General features: G+C 36.3%; 2 protein-coding genes across 3 annotated transcripts in view; one reads left to right on the forward strand and one right to left on the reverse strand.

The window, feature by feature from the left end:
- Window positions 1–23,914, forward strand: part of LOC143893593 (FMRFamide-related peptides) — a 110,480-nt gene that overhangs the window by 32,017 nt on the left and 54,549 nt on the right. The window lies entirely within an intron of this gene.
- Window positions 1–23,914, reverse strand: part of LOC143893590 (acetylcholine receptor subunit alpha-like 1) — a 54,676-nt gene that overhangs the window by 12,649 nt on the left and 18,113 nt on the right. For both annotated transcript variants that reach the window (XM_077399124.1, XM_077399125.1), the window contains exons 7-8: window positions 18,808–18,957; window positions 11,613–11,782 (exon numbers count right to left, since the gene is read on the reverse strand). In XM_077399124.1, coding sequence (XP_077255250.1) covers window positions 11,613–11,782; window positions 18,808–18,957 — 320 coding nt within the window. The remainder of the gene's footprint in view (window positions 1–11,612; window positions 11,783–18,807; window positions 18,958–23,914) is intronic.

Below are 23,914 nucleotides of genomic sequence, written 5' to 3' on the forward strand. Positions count from 1 at the left end.
ACATTGGCTTAACTCTTATTATAGGAATAACTCTATAGGCACCACCACACGATGTGCCTAATGCGTACTTTCACACATTAAAGATGGAGGTCTCGACATCCCATCAATGAGATAAACGGCACCAGTACAGAGACGCGGAAGATTGTTAGCAATCAAAAGAACTCTTGGCCAGCAAGGACTTATAAGATTCGCAGAAGATGAATTGGGCAAGTGTAAGAAACGTATCACAGATCATAGGACCTTGTACAATAACCTAGGGATGATCGCGAAACGCTGGGCCGACAAACTATAGGTTTCAGTGGACGGAGGAGCACTTAAGGCTTCCGCGAAAACACCCCACCAACACCAATGGGTAGCACATGGTAGTAAGATGTTAACTGAAAAAGACTACATCTCAACTGCCACAGAATCAGGATTGGTGCCTGTCATGTCTTGTGAGGTAATCGGGGTCATATAACAAAACTATATCATAACTATATGATGATTTATTATAAAGCGAGCTAGCCCTGTTTACAATGTGTGCCGTGCTAGAACGTTACACGAGAGCGTCGGCCGTGAACTGCCTCTGCTCTCGTGTTCCTACTCTAACGATATCGCGGCAAGGGGGAGAGATCACGGAAGAATCATCCCCGAATCACATGACCACAAAGCCAGCAATGTATGTGCACCGTAAATACACCACAACTCCTCCCTCTTACCTTCCGACATTATACTTCTTTAATTGTTCTGAACGCCGCAATACAATTGGTGGTTTTTCCTTGACTGATTTAACAACGATCGATGTTCGGCCACCACACATATAATCTTGCGATCATTTTTATTTTCACTATTCCGAAGTGTGATGCGTGAAGTTCTCGAAGGACACTTTTCTTGAGCCTTTCTGGAACCACAACTCTATATCCCCACATTAGACACCCTTTATCCACTGACAACTCGTCGCGTTTCGCATACAAGTTCCTCTCCTCCACGCTCAACTTGTCTACCTTTGGCCACCCGTCTCTTACATATCGAATGACTCTACTTAACGTTTTATCGTTTTTGCTTTCTTTCGCAATCTCTCCCGCGTTTAAAACTTCGATTTTCTCTATGTAATTTACTGCAGTGAGTTTTTTTTTTCCAAAAATTGGAGTTGCGTCATCGATAGGGAGTCTTGATAGTGCGTCACAATTATTGTTATTTTCTGATTTAACGTACTCAATTGTATATGAAAAGTTTGAAAAAAAATATGCCCATCGCTGCAGTTACTAGCTACTGTAAGTGGGATTTCCTGTTTTGGGCCAAAAATATGAGTCACAGGTTTGTGATCAGTTCGTAAAGTTATTTGTTTACCAAAAATGTAATTGTAAAATTTTTTGAAACCGAATATTATCGCACTAGCTTCCTTATCAATTATCGCTCTATTTAATTCTGGCTCCGGAATTACTTTCGATGCGAATGCTATCGGTCTCTCAGTTTTATCTTTATATCGGTGTGATAATATCGCTGCTATTCCGTATGCCGATGTATCGCATGCTAAAACTAATTCCTCGTTGGGATCAAAATGAGTTAAAACTCTCGGGGACGCTAATTCTCTTTTTACCCATTTAAAAGCAGATGCACATTCTTCATTCTATTTAAATTCATCTCGTTTGGCACACTCATACAGAGACTTTAACTTCTCGGCTCTATTTGGTAAGAATCTTGCATAATATGTTATTAATCTTATGAACGAGTCCAATTGTTTTTTATCTCTTGGGGTCGGTGCGTCAACCATTGCCTTGACTTTTGTTTCAGATTTGTGAAGTCCATTTTTATCGATTACGAATCCTAAAATGTCAAGTCAATCTTTGAAAAGTCACATTTATTAATGTTTACTTTGAAACCGGACTCTTCTAGTCATGTAAATACCGTGTTAAGCGCTTGCGAGTGCTTCTCGCCGTTAATACCGGTACAAAATATGTTGTCAAGGTATGGTATCACACCTTCGATACCCGCTAAACATTGCTCTATTTTTCGCTGAAAGTCTCCCGGCCCCGATGCAATGCCTTCTGTCATTCTTGTATACTTATACAATCCTTTATGTGTAATTATTGTGAGGTAATCTTGACTTTTCTCGTCTACCGGGATCTGCATATACGCGTGCTGTAAATCTATCTGTGAATCTCGCCGTTTTTCAATGCTAAGAAGATTTCGTCTATTAATGGCAACGGATGCCGATCCATTACTAAGCAAGAGTTTACCGTGAGCTTGAAATTTCCACAAATTCTTACTGTCCCGTCTGATTTAATTACCGGTATGATTAAAGTCGCCCAATCGCTAACGTCTACTTTCTTTAAATGACCTAGTGCCTCTAGCCTATTTATCTCGTTCTCAACTTTTTCTGTTAAGGCGAAAGGTAAATGCCTTGCCTTAAACGCCCTCGGTTGTGAATTTTCTCGCAATACTAGTTTTAAAACACTTTTATTATATAATCCCGTTCCTGGGCCGAATAACTTTGGTAACTTACTTGGAAATTCTTTAATAACATTATTCAAATCTATTTTATGGCAACTCAACGTATCGTTTATTAATTCTTTTAAAGGTAATGGCCATAGTGCTAATGCCTGTAACCATTGTCTTCCAATTAACGTTGGTCCCGATCTTTTTATTATTATTATTTTTAACTTTACCTTTCGCTTGCCTAACTGAACCTCTAATCCCGTCGTAATACCTACATGTTCAAGTGGGACATTACCGTATCCTTTCAGGGGCATATTCAACATTTCGATTCGTATATTAGGGAAATATCTCGTTTTTGTTTCTTCCGAAATTATTGTTACATAAGTTCCCGTATCTATTTCCATTCTTATATCAATTCCGTTTACAATAACATTTATATACATCGGTTCCGCGGTCTTACAATTATTATAATGTTTACATTACCGACTCTTATCCGATTATTACCGATGTTGTTTTCTTCTTGTCAGAAGAAATCTTCTCTCTGAAGACTCTTCTCCCGTCTCAACTTCTTGGGTTGGTGCTGCTTGAAGATGTTGAACCTCAGATTTCTTCATTTTGCACATTACTGTAAGATGTTTCTTCCTGTAGCAGGCACTGCATGTCTGATATCGCTGAAAACAATCTCTGGCCATGTGATTGTCTTTTCCGCAACAATAACAGGTGATCGTTCGCTGATTCGAGTTTTGAGTGTTTGGGCTGTCGTCCGTAAATTTTTTTCTCGATGAGCCTCTGGCGTACTGCTTATTATTACCTCGTGAGAATCCTTGTGTACCCTTCCTAGGACGTTGCTGTGACTGCTGAGTCCATTGTACCGAACTCGTGCTCGGCATCGCTGACACATTCAATTTATCGGTCGTCATCGCGTCCTTTTCTGCCGTTTCCATTTGCGTCGCAATTTTATATGCCGTATCGTAAATCAAATTTTCTTCTCGAAGCAGAGTTTTTTTCGTCGCATGATCCTTGAGGCCACACACGATTTGATCTCGTACCGCATTGTTTGCATCCGGGAAGTTGCAATATAATGAAAGTCGCTTTAATCTTGCAACAAAATCTGCAACCGATTCCGTCGACGCTTGCTGTGCCTGATGGAATTTACACTTTTCCATCGCCTCCAAAGGTTTGGGGTTTAAATGACCTTTGATAAGCGCGACTAGTTGCGCATAACGTTTTTGTGCTTGGTTTATCTGGTGCACATAAGTCATCTCTTGCCAAGTTATACGTTTCCGGATTTATTTTCGTTAGCAAAACTGCTGCTTGCTTTTTAGCCTTTACATCGTTTACCAAGAAATATAGCTCCAATCGTTCCGTATATGTTTCCCAGTCATCTTTTCCTAGTACAAATTCTAACTTTGACGCTTTGTGTTCTAACATCGTGTGAATTATCCTGGGGACTCTGTCTCGTTCTCAGGCGTTTCGTTGCATTCCGTTTCTTGTTTACGCTGCTTGTCGAGTACGTGCGATTTCAGAAGTTTTCGTAGTTGTTCGATACTGCTGTTACTGTCAAATTTGATGTTCAGGTCTGACAATAATTTAGCTAACTGTGCCTTTGTAAGAGTTTGAATCCACAATGTCCTTGTGTAGTCATCAATATTATGAATCGTTAGCTCTTTTTCGCTACTGGATTTCGACAACATTCGAGCAACGAAATATTCTAGAAGTTTCCTTATTCATCAGATATACGTTACATATTTTGGTAAATATGCAATTAGGTCAAACCTCACCGATGACTTTGACCTTGACATATGTTGTCAAGGTCACCCTCCTGAGTGACCTTCAGAAGGTTTTAGCCGGCGGTCATTGTTTATTAAAAAGTTATAAACAAAAAATGTTTCAAAAATATAGCAGCTATTTTGAGTATTGGAAGGCATATCTGACTAATATATATGTCGAAATAGTTCACGCATACACTTTTCACGCAAACCGAGGTTTACGCACACCTCCCCCTGCTTTCGGGGGAGGTGCGGTAGTCCCGAAATAGTTCACGCATACACTTTTCACGCGAACCGAGGTTCACGCACCCCCCCCGTGCTTTCGGGGGAAGTGCGGTAGCCCCAAATAGTTCACGCATACACTTTCCACGCGAACCGAGGTTCACGCACACCCCCCCGTGCTTTCGGGGGAGGTGCGGTAGTCCCGAAATAGTTCACGCATACACTTGGACAAAATACGTAAAATTTTAAGTATGCAAATTAAATACACGGGACTACCGCACCTTCCCCGAAAGCACGGAGGGGTGTGCGTGAACCTCGGTTCGCGTAAAAAGTATATGCGTGAACTATTTCGGGGCTACCGCACCTCCCCCGAAAACACGGGGGGGGGTGTGCGTGAACCTCGGTTCGCGTGGAAAGCGTATGCGTGAACTGTTTCGGGGCTACCACACCTCCCCCGAAAGCACGGGGGGGTGTGCGTAAACCTTGGTTCGCGTGGAAAGTGTATGCGTGAACTATTTCGGGGCTACCGCACCTCCCTCGAAAGCACGGGGGGGTGTGCGTGAACCTCGGTTCGCGTGGAAAGTGTATGCGTGAACTTTTCATGCGTGGAAAGTTAATATGCGAGATGCCACATGGGTTAAATGACGCGCTTTAAAAGTATTCAACTGTTTAAAGCGCGTCATCTAACCCATGTAAGTATTCTCTGCTTTAACAAAAAGACTTCAATTTATCAACAATTTACTACTTTAAATGTTGTGTTTTGGTAAAGCAGCGACTTTTTCGCGAAATAAAGTATTCTCTGCTTAAAAAAAAAAAAAACGTAATATTAGTCATTTATGCCTTCCAATACTCAAAATATCTGCTATATTTTTCAAACTTTTTTTGTTTATAACTTTTTAATAAACAATGACCGCCGGCTAAAACCTTTTGAAGGTCACTCAGGAGGGTGACCTTGACAACATATGTCAAGGTCAAGGTCATCGGTGAGGTTTGACCTAATATGCATATTTACCCATATTTTTTGTGTACACGCGTTTACCGAATACTTTACGCGTCTGTTTTCAGCAACTGTGTAGTTTTGTCGTTATCAGACGTTATGCACTCTACCGACTACAAGCTTGTTTGTGACTGTCGTGCAATTACCGTATGCAGTGGATCTTGAGCACAGCGAATTAAACGCATTTTTTCCACTCTTTTTGTTGCACTCCCAATTACTGAGTTCGAATTACCTTGTGAGGTGGTCGGGGTCATATAACAAGACTATATAATAACTATATGATGATTTATTATAAAGTGAGCTAGCCCTGCTTACAATGTGTTCTGTGCCAGAACGTTACACGAGAGCGTCGGCCGTGAACTGCCTCTGCTTTCGTGTTACCACTCTAACAATATCGCGGCAAGGGGGAGAGATCACGGAAGAATCATCCTCGAATCACATGACCACAAAGCCAGCAATGTATAAGGGCCTTGGCACATAGAAAAACTTAAGCAGTTAAACTTAAGCAGTAAGAAATCAACGGTATGGATTCGCTACCGCTTAGGGCCGTGCCTTAAGTTCTTGACTGTGATTGGCTGATTTGCTTACTGCTTGAGTTTTACTGCTTAAGTTTTTCTATGTGTCCGGGCCTTAAGAACCGTAAATACACCACAGTGCCATGCCAACAAGATCGCGGACAACGCGGGGAAGAACGCAGGACCGCAGATCTCCAGGATTCCTGACGCAGGACTGAACCATGTGTTATACAGCACTGCCATAGGACTCACGGGAACAAGGTTAAGAGACACGACGCTGTAGTGACCTAGAGACCCTCAAGGGAGAGTCTGGAAACCCAACGTTCACTTCCTGATTGGTGCAGCCATTTTGCAGCAAAATTTACTAGATGTTACATTTTGGATGAGTTTAGATCAACAACTGAAGTTACGAATCTGTTATTATTCGAGGTTAGAGTAGCATCTTCGCTCTGCAACGTGCGCAGACCTGTCCGGAACAAAAATCTTTTTAAGTTAGGGGAATGTCTGGCCGTATTGTAAACAATGACGGGTTGTTGCGTGCCAGATTGTAATAACAGCTCCAAAAAAGGATTTATAATGAAACGTTTTCCAAAAAATCCTGCAAGAAGAGCGTTGTGGGCAGCATGCATTTCAAGGTTAAACTGGACACCGACTGATAATACATACATATGTGAAGTAAGAAATAAAACATATGTGTATAATATATATTAAAGTAAAAAATTTAATAAAAGTTTTATGTTTATAGGTACATTTTTTTAGATGACATGTGGGAAACAACTCGTGTTGATAGTAAAAAAAAATTAAAACTCAATGCAATACCTACTTTTTTCCCAAATTATGTAGTAAAGAGAGAATCTTTAGTAGAGGTTGTAAAACAAATAAAATATTTCTTAAAATAGTTTGTATAAATAGAAGTAAAATAATAAATATGATATTTTTTATTTTTTAGGAAAAAGATGAAAATAAAAACAAAAATGAATGCGAAGCTATAGATGTTGCAGATGATGAAAATAAAAACAAAGATAAATACAAAGCTACAAATGTTGCAGAAGATAAAAATGAATACGAAGCTACAAATGTTGCAGAAGATGAAAATGAACACGAAGCTATGAATGTCATAGAAGATGAAAACGAAATATTAACCGTAGCAGTAAGTCAAAATGTCCAAGATGAAAATAATACGAACAGTAATATATTAGCAAAAAAATATCAACGTTTAATAAGAGCACACAAAGTTATGAAAAATAAATTTAGGCAACAGCAAGCTAAATTTAAAAAATTAGAAAAAAAATTAAAAGATAATAAGAATAGAAAAATGTTAGAAAAAGTGTTTAATAGTGACCAGATTGAATTTCTAGAAAGAGACGGGAGAAAGATTAAAAGCTGGTCTGCTGTTACAATAAAAAAAGGCATTGAAGTTAAGATTTACATGTGGAAATAACGGTTACGAAGAACTGATTAAACAGAATATACCATTACCATGTTTTAGAACATTACGAAAAAGATTAGAACATGTACAATTTCATAATAGTATTGATGATAAAATTTTTGATTATTTAAAACTGAAAGTAGATGGTTTTAAAGATAATAATGACAAAGAATGCATGCTTACCCTCGACGAAATGGCTATTATGCCAGGAACTTCATATGATGTTTCCAGTCATACCATGATTGGAAATACAACTTTGCCAAATAATACAGGTAATGTTGTACCTGCTACGCATGCCTTAGTGTTCATGATTGCTGGTATAAGTAGCCGATGGAAACAAACTGTCGGATATTACTTTACGTCAGATAGCTATGATGGTGCATTATTAAAACCTATTATATTGCAGATAATTAAAAAAGCTCATGCAATTGGTTTGTATATAAATAGTGTCACTTCTGACATGGGACCTGTTAATATGGCGATGTGGAAAGCATTTGATATACATGCTGGCCGACATTCCACATGTAAATTTTATTGTCAACATCTTGAAGATCCGCAACGAAAATTATTTTTTATTGCAGACGTTCCACATATTTTAAAAAATTTAAAATGTTGCTTAGCAAATAACAAAATTATAGAACTTCCTCTTGAATTTGTAGATAAATATAAACTTACATCTAATCTTGTTAAAGGGGAACATTTTATTCATCTTGTTGCTTTACAAGACAATTTAGATTTTTTGCTAACTCCAAGAATAAATAAAGATGATGTACAACCTAGTGGACATTTTAATAAAATGAAAGTATGTAAAGCAAAAAATCTTCTTAGTAGAGATGTAAGTTCATCGCTTTATTTTTTAGCGAATGAAGAATCAAATTTAGATTTTAATACAACAGCATGTTTTGTTGAAGTCATTTCAAAGTGGTTTGCTCTTATGACTTCACGAAATCCAACATTAGCTTTAAGCAAGTATAAAGAAAATAAATATGAGAAATGTCGATTATTTTTATTAGAAGTTGTTAACCTCTTCCAAAATTTAAGAATTGGTGAAAAGGGTCATTATAAACCTGTGCAAACTGGTGTTATAATATCAACAAATTCCATTTTACATTTAACAGATTATTTACTTAGTGATAGAGCTTACAAATTTGTTTTAACAGGTAGATTTTCTCAAGACTGTTTGTAAAATTTATTTTTAGTTATACGTTCAAAAAATGTTATTCCCACTGCACTTCAGTTTAAAGACAACTTAAAACTTATTTCAACATCTCAGTATATTAAGACAGTGGAGAAAAGTAATTATGATCAAGATGACAGTCATATGATTACAGAATTTTTAAATAATTCTAATTCTACAAAAAAAACAAAGTATTAATGAAGAATGTAATGATAATGAGTTATTTTCACCAATTCCACATAGTAATACTATTGTGTTTAATAATATTGAACTGAATGTACTGTACAATATAGCAGGATATATAATTGCAAATATAAAAAAAAATATGACTCATTGTGATAACTGTATATCATCTGTTGGATAAAAAAAAAGTACAAAATGTTAAATATAATAATTTAGTTTTACTTAGGCGTTACAAGATAGAAACACTGTTTTTTGTCAAACCGAATATATTTGATTTTTTTGTGAAAATGGAAACAATTTTTAGAAATTGTTTTCCTCACATTAAAAATAAAAACAAAAATTTAAAACAATATTTTATTACTCAATTTTCTCAAATAGGTTGCAATATTTTAGATTGTCATTATTTAAAATACAAAATTATATTTAAGTACACTATATTTAGGTTGCGAATAGCGAAAAAAAAAGTATTAAAAAGGCGATCATACAATAGCAAGACAATGGCAATGCATTGTAATCTTAAATAAATAATACAATTCCATTGCATCACTTGATTTTTATTATTTCAAAATTTCCTATAAAAGTTACTAATTGCTGCAAAATGGCGGACGTTTCCAGACTCTCCCTTGAGGGTCTCTATAGTGACCTACATCGCCCGGAATATCCCTAGAGGAGGATATCAGGTACTTCTGGAACCTCATTACAAGACTACTGAGGGCCTTAGGAAGCCAGATATAGTGGCAGTGCTCGGACGCAGTCGTGATAAATGCGCAGGTAGTAAACGAGCAAACAGATCTGGAAGACGTACATAGAAGGAAAACGTGATACTACAACCATCCGGCAGTTATAGAGGCTATACGAAGAGAGCACGATGCGCAAGAAGTTGTGACCACATCGGCCACCTTATCATGAAGAGGGATCTAGAGTGAAAACTCGGCTAAAGAGCTGCGCAGGTTGGAATTCTTTAAGTCCCAGGACCTTAAGATAATACCCACATGGGTTCTGATAAGAAGTATGGCTGCATTCTGAGTATTTAACGCTGTAACATCGGTGGAACATCGCCGCGGAATAGGCTAAGTCCCCTACCGCCCTCCTCTAGGTGCTGCCTGCCTAACAGGCATAATATGCCCTCCCCTTAGTTGTAGGTACTAATGTATATATAGTAATATGTAATAACGTTGTATAATTGTAATAAAGCGGTAGGCAAATTTTTTTTTAGCTAAATGCTTCGTCATTTAATTAGTGACGAGCATGAATGGATTAATGAGATTCCCACTGTCCCTATCTACTATCCAGCGAAACCACTGCCAAGGGAACGGGCTTGGAAAAATTAACGGGGAAAGAAAACCCTGTTGAGCTTGACTCTAGTCTGGCACTCTGTACAATATTATATAAATTGCATCTATGCACACAAGAAAATATTTAAAAAAGTTTGACTTACACACCACTGTGGTTTTTATCCCTCCATTTAATCTCGCCTTTTTGAAGTAATATAATAAAATATACATTAAATTACTCCTGCTGTGTGTGTGTGTGTGTGTGTGTGTGTGTGTGTGTGTGTGTGTGTGTGTGTGTGTGTGTGTGTGTGTGTGTGTGTGCGTGTGGTGTGGTGTGGTGTGGTGTGTGTGTGTGGTGTGGTGTGGTGTGCTGTGTGAGTGTGCGTGTGCGTGTGTGCGTGTGCGTGTGTGCGTGTGCGTGTGTGCGTGTGCGTGTGTGCGTGTGCGTGTGCGTGTGCGTGTGCGTGTGCGTGTGCGTGTGCGTGTGCGTGTGCGTGTGCGTGTGCGTGTGCGTGTGCGTGTGCGTGTGCGTGTGCGTGTGCGTGTGCGTGTGCGTGTGGGTGTGCGTGTGCGTGTGCGCGTGCGTGTGGGTGTGCGTGTGCGTGTCGGTGTGCGTGTGCGGGTGGGCGTGGTGTGCGTGTGCGTGTGCGTGTGCGTGTGCGTGTGCGTGTGGTGTGTGGTGTGCGTGTGCGTGTGCGTGTGCGTTGTGCGTGTGCGTGTGTGCGTGTGGGTGTGGGTGTGTGTGTGGGTGTGCGTGTGCGTGTGCGTGTGCGTGTGCGTGTGCGTGTGCGTGTGCGTGTGCGTGTGCGTGTGCGTGTGCGTGTGCGTGTGCGTGTGCGTGTGCGTGTGCGTGTGCGTGTGCGTGTGCGTGTGCGTGTGCGTGTGCGTGTGCGTGTGCGTGTGCGTGTGCGTGGGCGTGTGCGTGTGCGTGTGCGTGTGCGTGTGCGTGTGCGTGTGCGTGTGCGTGTGCGTGTGCGTGTGCGTGTGCGTGTGCGTGTGCGTGTGCGTGTGCGTGTGCGTGTGCGTGTGCGTGTGCGTGTGCGTGTGCGTGTGCGTGTGCGTGTGCGTGTGCGTGTGCGTGTGCGTGTGCGTGTGCGTGTGCGTGTGCGTGTGCGTGTGCGTGTGCGTGTGCGTGTGCGTGTGCGTGTGCGTGTGCGTGTGCGTGTGCGTGTGCGTGTGCGTGTGCGTGTGCGTGTGCGTGTGCGTGTGCGTGTGCGTGTGCGTGTGCGTGTGCGTGTGCGTGTGCGTGTGCGTGTGCGTGTGCGTGTGCGTGTGCGTGTGCGTGTGCGTGTGCGTGTGCGAGACGATTGACTCGATTGCCAAGTCCACGTTGATAGTACACACAATGTCATTCTTGGCAAAATTGTAAAATTTAAAGCGTTAAAAAACTAAATTATTCTTACAACGTACAGTATTATTTTTTGTTTTAGTGTAGTGTTTTTCTATTTAAAATAATTGTCATAGTATTAAATAGTGTTAATATGTTGTAAAATATGCTTAAGAAATACACTTAAAAATAAGTAATTATGATAAAATGTTTGAAATAAATAGTTTAAAATTAAGCAGTTGCATGTGTTATATAAATTTTTTAATAAATATAATTTTGAGAGAATTTTAACGTTAATTACCAAACTTATGAGATCGGAAAGTCCTAACAGTTTTCCAGGCCAACTTAACAAGCATAGCCTAATATTTCGTGGAAGTGGTTTGCAATAAACCCTCTTTGACATGTTGATTACTACTATTGATAATATCAAAGATATTGCTTCTAGACAGAGGCAGCCACTGTAAAAGTAAACTGTAAAATAACAGACATTAATTAATGACAATTTTTCTCGCGATTTTCATAGGACATAATGTAAAATTTGCTAAAAAAAACAAAACATAAATATTTTATCTGATTGCTTGTAAATGCATGTAATGCATGCAATGCAAGTAAGTATATCGCATAATGTTTAATTCTATACATTTATTAATTATTATATAGATTTTATGATTTCTAGTTCTTTAAAAAGTAAAAAATAAATATTTAGAATTAGGTATAATTACAATATATGTATGTATATACACAAGGTGTCCTAGATTTTTCAATAAAATATTTTGAGGCCTGCATCGCTCATTAATTTCAATACACCCTTAGATTCTTTGATTTCTTTATCAAGAGACACGGTAGTGTCTCGCGCCAAGTACACGCGGAGCGAGACCGACCGTGACTCTTTTACGCGACGCGACGAGTTGCGAGTACCCGAGATGTTGAGATCTCGATAACGAGTGAACGGATCAAGTTCTAAGTAGGCTTGATCGATAGCTTGGGGTCCAATTAGGGGGGGGTTTCTCTCATAATATTCCGCTACGTGCCCTACGAGCGGAGATATTGCGACGCAAAGTCCAAATGTGAAAATTTATTTTTAAGATACGTCTCCGTCTCCTAACGCTGCGATCTATTATGACGTCATCAGAGAAACGTCACTTTCACTTTTTCGACGCTGGCGGCGCAGGTATCGCCAGTTTCGATATCGCGCGCGTATTTCAAAATTAGGTCGATAAACTTATCGGTCAGGAGGAAGATTTCTATTTAAGTAAAAATTAGGTATATATATAATAAATATTGAGTCAACGGAAAAGTAGGTTCTCTATGCTTGGCAGAAAGTGCCGCTAGGGAATTTTTAAGTCGATTCTTATGAATCAAGCTTGAATTTGATGTCTATGTATCCCAGGTTGCCGATGACAAGGTCTCCAGATAGTGCGCTTTATAGTTTTCGGTGTCCAGGTGTAATAATACGTTGAATTCGATGTCTACGTGTCCCAGGTTGCCGATGACGAGGTCCACATAGTGCGCTCCGTAGTTTTTGGTGTCTACGTGTATTAATATCTTGAATTCGATGTCCACGTGTCTCAGGTTGCCGATGACGGGATCCAGATAATGCGCTTCATAGATTTCGGTGTCCAGGTGTAATAATACGTTGAATTCGATGTCCACGTGTCCCAGGTTGCCGATGACGAGGTCCACACAGTGCGCTTCGTAGTTTTCGGTGTCCAGGTGTAATAATATGTTGAATGCGATGTCTACGTGTCCCAGGTTGCCGATGACGAGGTCCACATAGTGCGCTCCATAGTTTTCGGTGTCTACGTGTATTAATACCTTGAATTCGATGTCCACGTGTCCCAGGTTGCCGATGACGAGGTCCACACAGTGCGCTTCGTAGTTTTCGGTGTCCAGGTGTAATAATACGTTGAATGCGATGTCTACGTGTCCCAGGTTGCCGATGACGAGGTCCACACAGTGCGCTCCGTAGTTTTTGGTGTCTACGTGTATTAATATCTTGAATTCGATGTCCACGTGTCTCAGGTTGCCGATGACGAGATCCACACAGTGCGCTTCGTAGTTTTCGGTGTCCAGGTGTAATCGTACGTTGAATTCGATGTCTAGGTGTCCCAGGTTGCCGATGACGAGGTCCACATAGTGCGCTCCGTAGTTTTCGGTGTCTACGTGTATTAATACCTTGAATTCGATGTCCACGTGTCCCAGGTTGCCGATGACGAGGTCCACACAGTGCGCTTCGTAGTTTTCGGTGTCCAGGTGTAATTGTACGTTGAATTCGATGTCTAGGTGTCCCAGGTTGCCGATGACGAGGTCCACATAGTGCGCTCCGTAGTTTTTGGTGTCTACGTGTATTAATACCTTGAAATTGATGTCTAGGTGTCCCAGGTTGCTGATGACGAGGTCCACATAATGCGCTTCATAGTTTTTGGTGTCTAGGTGTATTAATAACTTTAAATCTGAATGGGTGCGTTTAGCCGATACTCCGCTAGCCTAGCAATCGTGAGCAGTTGCTCGTTTGTGCTCGTTTCTTCTCTTTTTAATCCAGTAAGTCAAAAAAGAGGAAACGAGCGAAAACGAGCGACTGCTCACGATTGCTAGGCTAGCAAAGTATCGGCTGAACGCACCCAATGTAGGACACGTAGATATCGAATTCGAGGTATTAATACATGTAGACACCGAAAACTACGAAGCGCACTATGTGGACCTCGTCATCGGCAACTTGGAACACGTGGCCATCAAATTCAAGGTATTAATACACCTGGACACCGAAAACTATAGAGCGCGCTATGTGGACCTCGTCATCGGCAACCTGGGACACCTAAACATTGAATTCAAGCTTGATTCATAAAAATCGACTTAAAATTTCCTTAGCGGCAGAATTAAAATTATGTCATGACATAATAAAAATCGCTGAATTAAAATTATGTCTAGACATAATAAAAATTGGACAAAAATTATGTTTAGACATAATAAAAATTGAATGAATTAAAATTATGTCTGACGTAAAAATAATTTTTGGAAAAAGTTGGTAAGAAATAATTTATACAAGCAACGTAATATACATGCATATTATACATAAAAGCAATGTCCGGCAATGTGTATATATATATATTTACAACTTCAGACACATTTCTTTATAAGGTGTAATTTTTTTTGTTAAGATTAAGATGCGTAACACTACAAAAAGGCGTGATATCCGTACAAAATTACCTTTTTCAAAAAAAAGGTAAAAAAATGCGCCAAGTACACGCATAGTAGTACATATGTATTATGTTGTTACCTCGAAAAAAACAAAGTGGTAGTATTATACCTCGAAATAACACCTTGTACATACTGTTTATACAATGCGTAATACTACAAAAAGGCGTGATATCTGTACAAAATTACCTTTTTTAAAAAAAAGGTAAAGAAAGGCGCCAAGTACACGCATAGTAGTGTATATGTTGTTACCTCGAAAAAAAAAAACAGTGGTAGTATTATACCTTAAAAAAATCTAAGTAACAAGTGGTAGACGAAATCTTTGTATCTTGAAAAATCTCGAAAAAACCTACACAGTGGTATCTTCACCTAAAAAAAAAACAAAGTAGTAGTATTATACCTCGAAAAAACCTAAGTAACAAGTGGTGGACGTAAGCTTTGTATCTCCAAAAATCTCATCACAAAATTACGTTACCTTATCAAAAAATGAGTCGCGCTTCAAGTGATCTATTATTACAATTACAAAAAAGAAATGATATCTCTTTTTAAATTACAGCGCCAATTACAGAGAACATACACTGAGAAAAAAAATTTGTCAATCCCAAGAAATATTTAGTCCGATACGTTCAACTAAACATTTTAGTTAGTTAACTAAACATTAGTTGAATTAATTAATTCTTGATTAAAAAAACGAAATAAATTGTTGAAACAACTAATATTTAGTTAACTAACTAAAATGTTTAGTTGAACGTATCAAACTAAATATTTCTTGGGATTAACAATTTTTTTTCTCAGTATATTTTTCGAGATACAAAGATTACGTCTGCCACTTGTTACTTAGGTTTTTTCGAGGTATAATATTACTACTGCTTTTCTTCGATTAGAATAAAAAATTGAATCATGAAGAATTACACAGAGGTAACAGTACAAAATACAAATATTTTATTAAAATATTTAAACCCAACAAGGGAATACAAGGTATTTAAATACAAAGTTTATATATGTATTTTAAAAGATTTAATCGCATCGCAAAGAATTACAGAGGTAACAGTACAAAAAATAAAAATATTTTATTAAAATACATAAATTTTTCTTGTCAAAAAACTTGGCGCTGCTAGACCTTAAAATTAGGTCAGCTTGGTGTGTGTGTGTGCGAGCGAGTGGGTGTGGGCGATGTGTGTGTGTGTGTGTGTGTGTGTGTGTGTGTGTGTGTGTGTGTGTGTGTGTGTGTGTGTGTGTGTGTGTGTGTGTGTGTGTGTGTGTGTGTGTGTGTGACGGTGAATAATGCGGCTTATTATTAAGTATAGGATAAGTTAGGATAAGTTTAGATTTTTAAAGCGATTAGAATTAAAAGTATAGAATAAGTATAGAATAAGTAATATTTACATTTGTAAAAGGTCTCTCTCTCTCTCTCTCTCTCTCTCTCTCTCTCTCTCTCTCTCTCTCTCTCTCTCTCTCTAGCAGCGCCAAGTTTTTTGACAAGAAAATTTATGTATTTTAATAAAATATTTTTATTTTTTGTACTGTTACCTCTGTAATTCTTTGCGATGCGATTAAATCTTTTAAAATACATATATAAACTTTGTATTTAAATACCTTGTATTCCCTTGTTGGGTTTAAATATTTTAATAAAATATTTGTATTTTGTACTGTTACCTCTGTGTAATTCTTCATGATTCAATTTTTTATTCTAATCGAAGAAAAGCAGTAGTAATATTATACCTCGAAAAAACCTAAGTAACAAGTGGCAGACGTAATCTTTGTATCTCGAAAAATATACTGAGAAAAAAAATTGTTAATCCCAAGAAATATTTAGTTTGATACGTTCAACTAAACATTTTAGTTAGTTAACTAAATATTAGTTGTTTCAACAATTTATTTCGTTTTTTTAATCAAGAATTAATTAATTCAACTAATGTTTAGTTAACTAACTAAAATGTTTAGTTGAACGTATCGGACTAAATATTTCTTGGGATTGACAAATTTTTTTTCTCAGTGTATGTTCTCTGTAATTGGCGCTGTAATTTAAAAAGAGATATCATTTCTTTTTTGTAATTGTAATAATAGATCACTTGAAGCGCGACTCATTTTTTGATAAGGTAACGTAATTTTGTGATGAGATTTTTGGAGATACAAAGCTTACGTCCACCACTTGTTACTTAGGTTTTTTCGAGGTATAATACTACTACTTTGTTTTTTTTTTAGGTGAAGATACCACTGTGTAGGTTTTTTCGAGATTTTTCAAGATACAAAGATTTCGTCTACCACTTGTTACTTAGATTTTTTTAAGTAAAGGATGAACATGATATGTGTGTTTTGCACAAAAATGCAAAGGTTACCTAATTTGACCTTGCGCGCGTATTTTTTTTTATTTTCAGGAATCAGACACTATCCGGCTGTTAGCCCCGTTTTTTTAAACTACAGTTTTCAAGGGTTTTTATATAAATAATATATAAAAATACGATGCATGCAAGTGTTGAAAGTGTTTATAACAACGGGTGCATTCATTTCTGTGCAAAACACACGTATCATGTTTATCCTTACAGAAAAATCAACGAATCTGGGTGTCATTGAAATTAATGAGCGGTAGTGTATGTTTATACATTTTTTTTTATTTCTACTCACAGAACATACTACTAAAATTTGTACAGAAAAATCTAGAACATCCTGTATACAGGTTTTAAATAATTACCCCCAAAATGTTTACTCTTTTCAATTTTAAAAATAAATGTACGTTTTAGATAAAAGTTATATGGTCTCGAGAGAGACAAATAATGGTAAATTTAATTTTTGAAAAAAATCTATTTTTTAAGGTCACATGAAAGTCACTTTCAATTTTTGAAGTGGAATACCCCAATTTTTTGATAACAGAATTTTGCAGCTGATGTTGAGACGTTTTCAAAGATCTATAATAGTTAACATTTTTGTTGAGAACTTGCGGAGATATTATGTATTTTCCGATACCGCCGACATTGGATTTACACAAGGTGGTTACCTCCACGCGGAGATTGTACGGTCGAATTTATATCTTTCTTGTGTCGATTATGCGTGTATGTGCACGCTTGCGCGAATGTGTGTGTGGAGGACATACATACGCGTAGATAAGACTCCACGATTCATTACTTTCATGGTATTTTAAGATTTTAAACTATTATGTACCTTGCTACGCAAATAAATTAAAAAAACCCAGATAACATAATGTTCCAAATCCTGATATTGTGCTGTCTGGGAATGCAACCTCCGCTATAGACGTAACCACTTTGTGTAGTTCCAGTGCCGACGATGTCGAAAGATACGCGATGTCATATCTCCGCAATTTCTCAACAAAAATATTAACCATAATCAATCTTTGAAAACATTTCAACATTAGCTACAAAATTTTGTTATAAAAAATGGGATTTTCTCTTCTTCTAAAAAGAGCATGTCATCTATACTCGAATCTATCGAAGTATTGTTGTCGCTTTTCCGCGATGCCGATTGGTTCTCTTGTTGCGCTTACTTCATGGAGCGACTGTCATGGCATATTTTGAGTTGTGTGGTTAATGTAACAGTGAAATATTACAAATAAATAGCGTGCGCGTACCGCGCGTTTGTGATGTCTGGTACATTTAAAAAATTGAAGGTGACTTTTACTTAACCTTGAGAAATAGATTTATTTGAAAATTGATTTCACCATTATTTGTCCCTTTAAACCACACAACTTTTGTCTAATATATTTTTTCTAAAATTAAAAAGAATAGAAATTTTGAATAGTAATCGTCTAAAATAGGATACCCTGTATATATTTATATAAAGTGTGTATGTGTAAATTAAATATTTTATATAACATGTATAAAAATATAATAATATAGTTTTTATAATATATGTTATAAAATTATCTGTATTAAAAAGTTTAAACATTGTTAATTTAAATTTTAAATTTGAAACACTTGAATTATTTAATTATCAAAAAATTTTGATACTGAAATTTAAAAACTACATGTTTTTGTTATTGTAAATATAGAGAATAACTTATTTTTTATTTATTATTTTCAAGATTAACTACATAAATTATATATTTTTCCTCAAAACCTTTTTCAAACTTATGAACTTCACGTTAATCTATATCTCAATTTTAATCTATTTGAACGAAATTATCTTAAATGGAAAAAATCATACATAATGCAAAATATAAACAGATAGACTATTTTTATCTTTCTAGATTGAACAGTTTTGTAGTAAAAAATAACATTTATTTTCTTTAAAGTGTAACTGAAAATAATTGAAGGCTTTAAAGGAATTAGAGTTTTGCATTAGTCTACCTATGAGTGGAGGGGTCGCGGTTAATGGTACTTTAAGGCCGAGGTAGCCTAAAAATACAGCGATGATTAATATAGTACAGGCCGCAACGCTGATCTTCATTTCACTCTGAGGTGGTAACCAAAACGTGACCAGAACCAGGAAAACTATGGCTGAAAGTATATATATCGTAAATATTGTTGACTGGATAAAATTCAGATCCAACCTGTGATAAGTTTGGATCTAATCTCACCACAGTCGCTTAATTTAGGAACGGTCGTGTTAGGGATTGCCATGACCTAGGCAGTGTTGGACAAAATTTATTCTGAATAACGAATAAAATAAATTTATTCCTTACATTAATAACGAATAAAATAAATTTATTTGTTATTCATAAATAACGAATAACTCAATTATTCATTATTCAAATAAGACGAATCACAAATAATTGATTCGTAATTCATAATTTTTATTCAAGAATGTAACAAATAAAAAAATAATTGATTACGAAAAATAATGCGCACCAATGGAAATTTAAAGTTCACTTTACTCGTGAACGTAAAGTTATAATTTACTAATTAGTATTTTTAATGTTAAAAAAAAATAAAAATTAAAGAAATTAAATAAATAAATAAATCAAATAAATTTACAATCAATAAAATAAAAATAAAAATTTATTTTAATAAAAACCTGTGTTATTAGTTTTAATTCATAAAATAAGAAACAAAATAAAAACCAATTCTATTTATAAATAGAAAAAAAAGAAATATAATGAAAAAAGAACATAATTAACTTTAGTTTCTCAAAAGTGTAGATTTCAGAATGTTAGTTGGTTTATAAAAAAAATTACTTAAATTTATAATTTTATTTGCTACGACGATTAATACAGCCAAATCTCATCGACTATCAGACAGTATGTTTGAAAAACGTGTGCTTCTGAAAGCTTTTTTAAATAAAAATGTATCAAATCTCTAGTCTCTTTCTCTCTCTCTCTCTCTCTCTCTCTCTATATATATATATATATATATATATATATATATAATAGAATGTCTGTATGTCTGTTTTTTATACACTCTTAAACCCTTTGACCGATCTGGACCAACTTTGGCACGGTTACTCTCTCTATCCCTGCGCAAAATATAGGCACAAAATCAGTTTTTTATTACCGATTTTTATGGATACCGGTTTACAAGGTATTTTTATGATAATAATTAATCAAGTATTTTCTAATGACGATGGGTTCAATTTTTCCGTTTTCCAGAAAACGGTTCATTAATGAATGAGTAATTTGCGGTAGAAATTTGATGCTAATGTGTTCAGAATGTTTTAAAACGTCGATAGGTTTAATTTTTTATTAATGGATTAATTTTCTGGAAACTGTTGCCAAAATTTTGACCGCAAACTACTCATTTGTGGACTCTACACCTCTGAAAAAACTGTAATGTAAAAAATATAATGTTTGTATGTCTGTTTTTTATACACTCTTAAACTCTTTGACCGATCTGGACCAACTTTGGCACAGTTACTCTTTATATACATATATACCCCTAGTAAAACTGTGATGTGATGGAGATCAGCAAAATTAGCAAGATGAAAAATTATACAGCTTGAATGGATCGAATGGATCAAATTTCGAGCTGTCGCGAATCACGAATCGCGCATCGTCTGGCGCCAGCTTCAGAGGATTACAACAAATTATTGTTTACAAACGGTTGCCAAGGAGATTCGAAGTTGAACTTTCAAGTCAAACGAACGTAACGCGAGCTATGCTGTATTCTAATTGCAAATTATATTCTAAATCAGTTCTAAACCGTGAGCCTGTGTGTGTTAATAATGTCTGCAAATACGAAAGTAAGGGGGCGCGGACGCGAGGAAATGCTCGAGCGAGCTACGGACGCAATATTATGAGAGTTTACAATTTTCCAGGTAACGATTTCCTTTTCAACTTCAAATTTATCATATTTAATCTCTCTTAAGCTGGAGTTAAATTATGCGCAATTCGTGGTGATTTGCGCCCTTTAATTTCGTCAAAAATTGATTTAGGCGATGATCAGTAAAGGAGTTTACAAAAAAAAGCTAGTCAGAAATAAATTTTTATAAGAATTACTTTTAAATAATTTTTTATAAACCAACTAACATTCTGAAATCTACACTTTTGGGAACTAAAGTTGATTATGTACCTTTATATAACAGGTGCGTGGAAAGTGGTCCGTTACGCGCGCGCCATCTGTGCGACAAATGGCCAATTCTACACCGAGAAATCCTTTGCTAGAACAGTGCGGTAATGTTCTCATTCCCGCAAAGTCTCTGCGAGAACATTACCGCACCGTTTCGAGCGGAAAATCTCTCGTGTGTGGAATCGGCCATCCATCACACAGAAGACGAGCGCGCAATGGGCTACTTTCCACGCACTTTGTAATATAAAATAGGGTGTGTAATACGTGCGGGTTGAGAATTGGACACGCCTTTGGCTCGTGCGTCTACTCCGCACCCGTGTCCAATTCTCAACTTCCCGCATTTGTTACACAAATAACTATTTTCATTACATTTTTCTTTTTCTATTAATAAATAAAATTAGTTTTTATATTTTGGTTTTTATTTTATTAATTAAAACTAATGATATAAGTTTTGGTAATTATTTAAAATAGGGCCTTTCCCGAATTTTGATATTTTTTTGCGGCTCTCTAAAAATCTTTGTTGTGACTCGGACAGTGATAATCAATTGGGGGAGCCCGAAAAATATGTACCCTACCTATTTTTTACCTATTTTTTCGTGGTTTTCCAGATCTTCTGACATTATAAATATATAGTGGCTCTTAAAAGGATCGATTTTGGTCCTGAAAAAGACCAGTAGTGATTTGTGAATCATGTCTATTTCATTGCATCACTTCGGTGTCAAACAGTTTGTGTTAATATTGAGGGAAGTAATTTGCTGATATGTGTGTATAGACAGTACATATATAATAGGCGGGAAGGGGCTACCGCCCCTCCTACTCAAGCGGAGATGGATGGGGGTGGACCTCGGTTTGCGCGAATGTTTCTCTGGACAGCATTGTATTTTCCACACAAACCGAGGTTCACCCCACTCCACCCTATCTCTGCTTATAAGGCAAAACGAGGTCTATCATTGTACGGTTCAGGTTTTCAACTTTCCACGCGAACCGAGGTCCATTCCCACCCATTCCTGCTTGCGGGGGAGAGGCGGTAGCCCTTCCCCGCCTACACGTGTACTTTCAAATAAAAGAAAATTGAACGTTTGCGTAGAAAGTTGAACGATACTTAAAAAAAAATGATAAAGAAATAAGTAAGATACATATTTTTCTGGCTCTCCCGATTGATTATCACTGTCAGAGTCACAACAAAAGTTTTTACCAAGAGAGCCGCAAAGAATGTCAAAATTTGGAAAAAGTTCTATTCTAAATAATTACCTAGGTTTTTATTGAAATAAATTTTTAACCGACTTAAAAAAAGTGGTTCTCAATTTGGCGAGTATATATGTATGTCCACGATTTTTTCTAAAACTACTAAACGGATTTGAATGCGATTTTCACTGTTCTATAGAGCAATCCTTTAGAAAGGTTTTAGTACCTAAAATATCGCGTTAGGACATCAGGGTATGGAGCAGTAAGGAAATATGCAATAATAATTACAAGCAAATAATGAGTTATTATTTTTTATTTATATTAATTAAATAACGCACTAAAAACGTATAAAATAAAGTAAAAATTTTTTTAATAAAACCGACTTCAAAAAAAGTTCTAAAAAGAATGAAAAATATAAAAAAATTGTTAAATAAAAAACAGTCGTTTTTGTTCGACCCAACTGGTCAAATTGATATACTTAAATTTACGACGTTTCGACCGTAATTTCGGTTCTTTTTAAGTGAGAAGTGAGAATAATTACGCAATCAATCCGCATAAAATAAATCCATTACGTCGCTAATATCGTGCCGTAACTACATCATGCATGCAGATAGACTACAGAATCTTAAGCAGACTGAGTTGGTTTATAAAATTAATTGCGCAAATTGTGACATTACATACATTGGACAAACAAAAAGGCACTTAGAGACACGTATCAAGGAACATTTCTGCGATATTAGGAAGAATGTCAACAATCATTCAGTAGTCAGTAAATACCGTCTCACGTACAATCATGATTTTAATTAGCATCAACGTGAGATTTTACATAAAAAGAGACAATTTAAGAAAAGAGAAATCGCAGAAATGTTTTTTATTAAAAAGTACGATTGCACAATCAATCTTCAAAAAAACACTGAAAATCTGCCTGCGACTTACAACCGCGTTATCGGTGCTACTTAGTCTGCACTTTTTGTTTTGGTTCTGCTCGTTTTTATTTTTGAACACATCTTGTCATTTGCTGATTATGTCTGTTATATTTAGTGTGACTTTGACAGTTATACTGTCCGGATGTGTTCTCTGATGATATGGCTTGCGACGTTTCTCTTTTCACGCTACACTGCTTTTATAATTTGTCTCGACGGACAAGATATGTAAGCCTTTTTACTGTATTTTAATCTATTTTTATTCTTTTTTACTTTTGACTCCTGATCAATTTATCTTTTTGACTATTGTGAGCTAATTTTTGTAAATGTCCACTTTCATTTTTTAGCTTTGCGTATGCATGATGTAGTTAGGGCACGATATCAGCTACGTAATGAATTTATTGTATCCGGATTATGCGGATTAATTGCGTAATTACTCTTCTCACTTGAATTGGACCAAAATTACGGTCGAAACGTCGTGAGTTTAAGTATAATAATATATCAATTTGGCCAGTTGGGTCGAACAAAAACGACTGTTGTTTTGAATTTTATTTATTGGCGAAGGAAGTTACTTGTTTTGTTCAAAATAAAAAAGCTCTAAAAAGTATGAAATAATACTTTTAAGAACTTCTTTCAATTTTTTGAAGTCAACGCCAAATTAATAATATTTTAAAAAATTCCTTTCCATTTTTTGTAGTCGGCGCCAAATTAATTTAGTAATTATTAATTTCAGTATTATTTTATACTTTTTAGTTTTTTTATTTTTTATTTTTTAGAACTTTTTATTTTTATTTTATTAATTGTAAATTTATTTAATTTTATTTTAATTTATTTAATACTAGCTC

The sequence above is a fragment of the Temnothorax americanus genome, unplaced genomic scaffold (genome assembly GCF_048541705.1).
Source record: "Temnothorax americanus isolate GAGA-0224 unplaced genomic scaffold, ASM4854170v1 Scaffold122, whole genome shotgun sequence".
Classification (NCBI taxonomy): domain Eukaryota; kingdom Metazoa; phylum Arthropoda; class Insecta; order Hymenoptera; family Formicidae; genus Temnothorax; species Temnothorax americanus.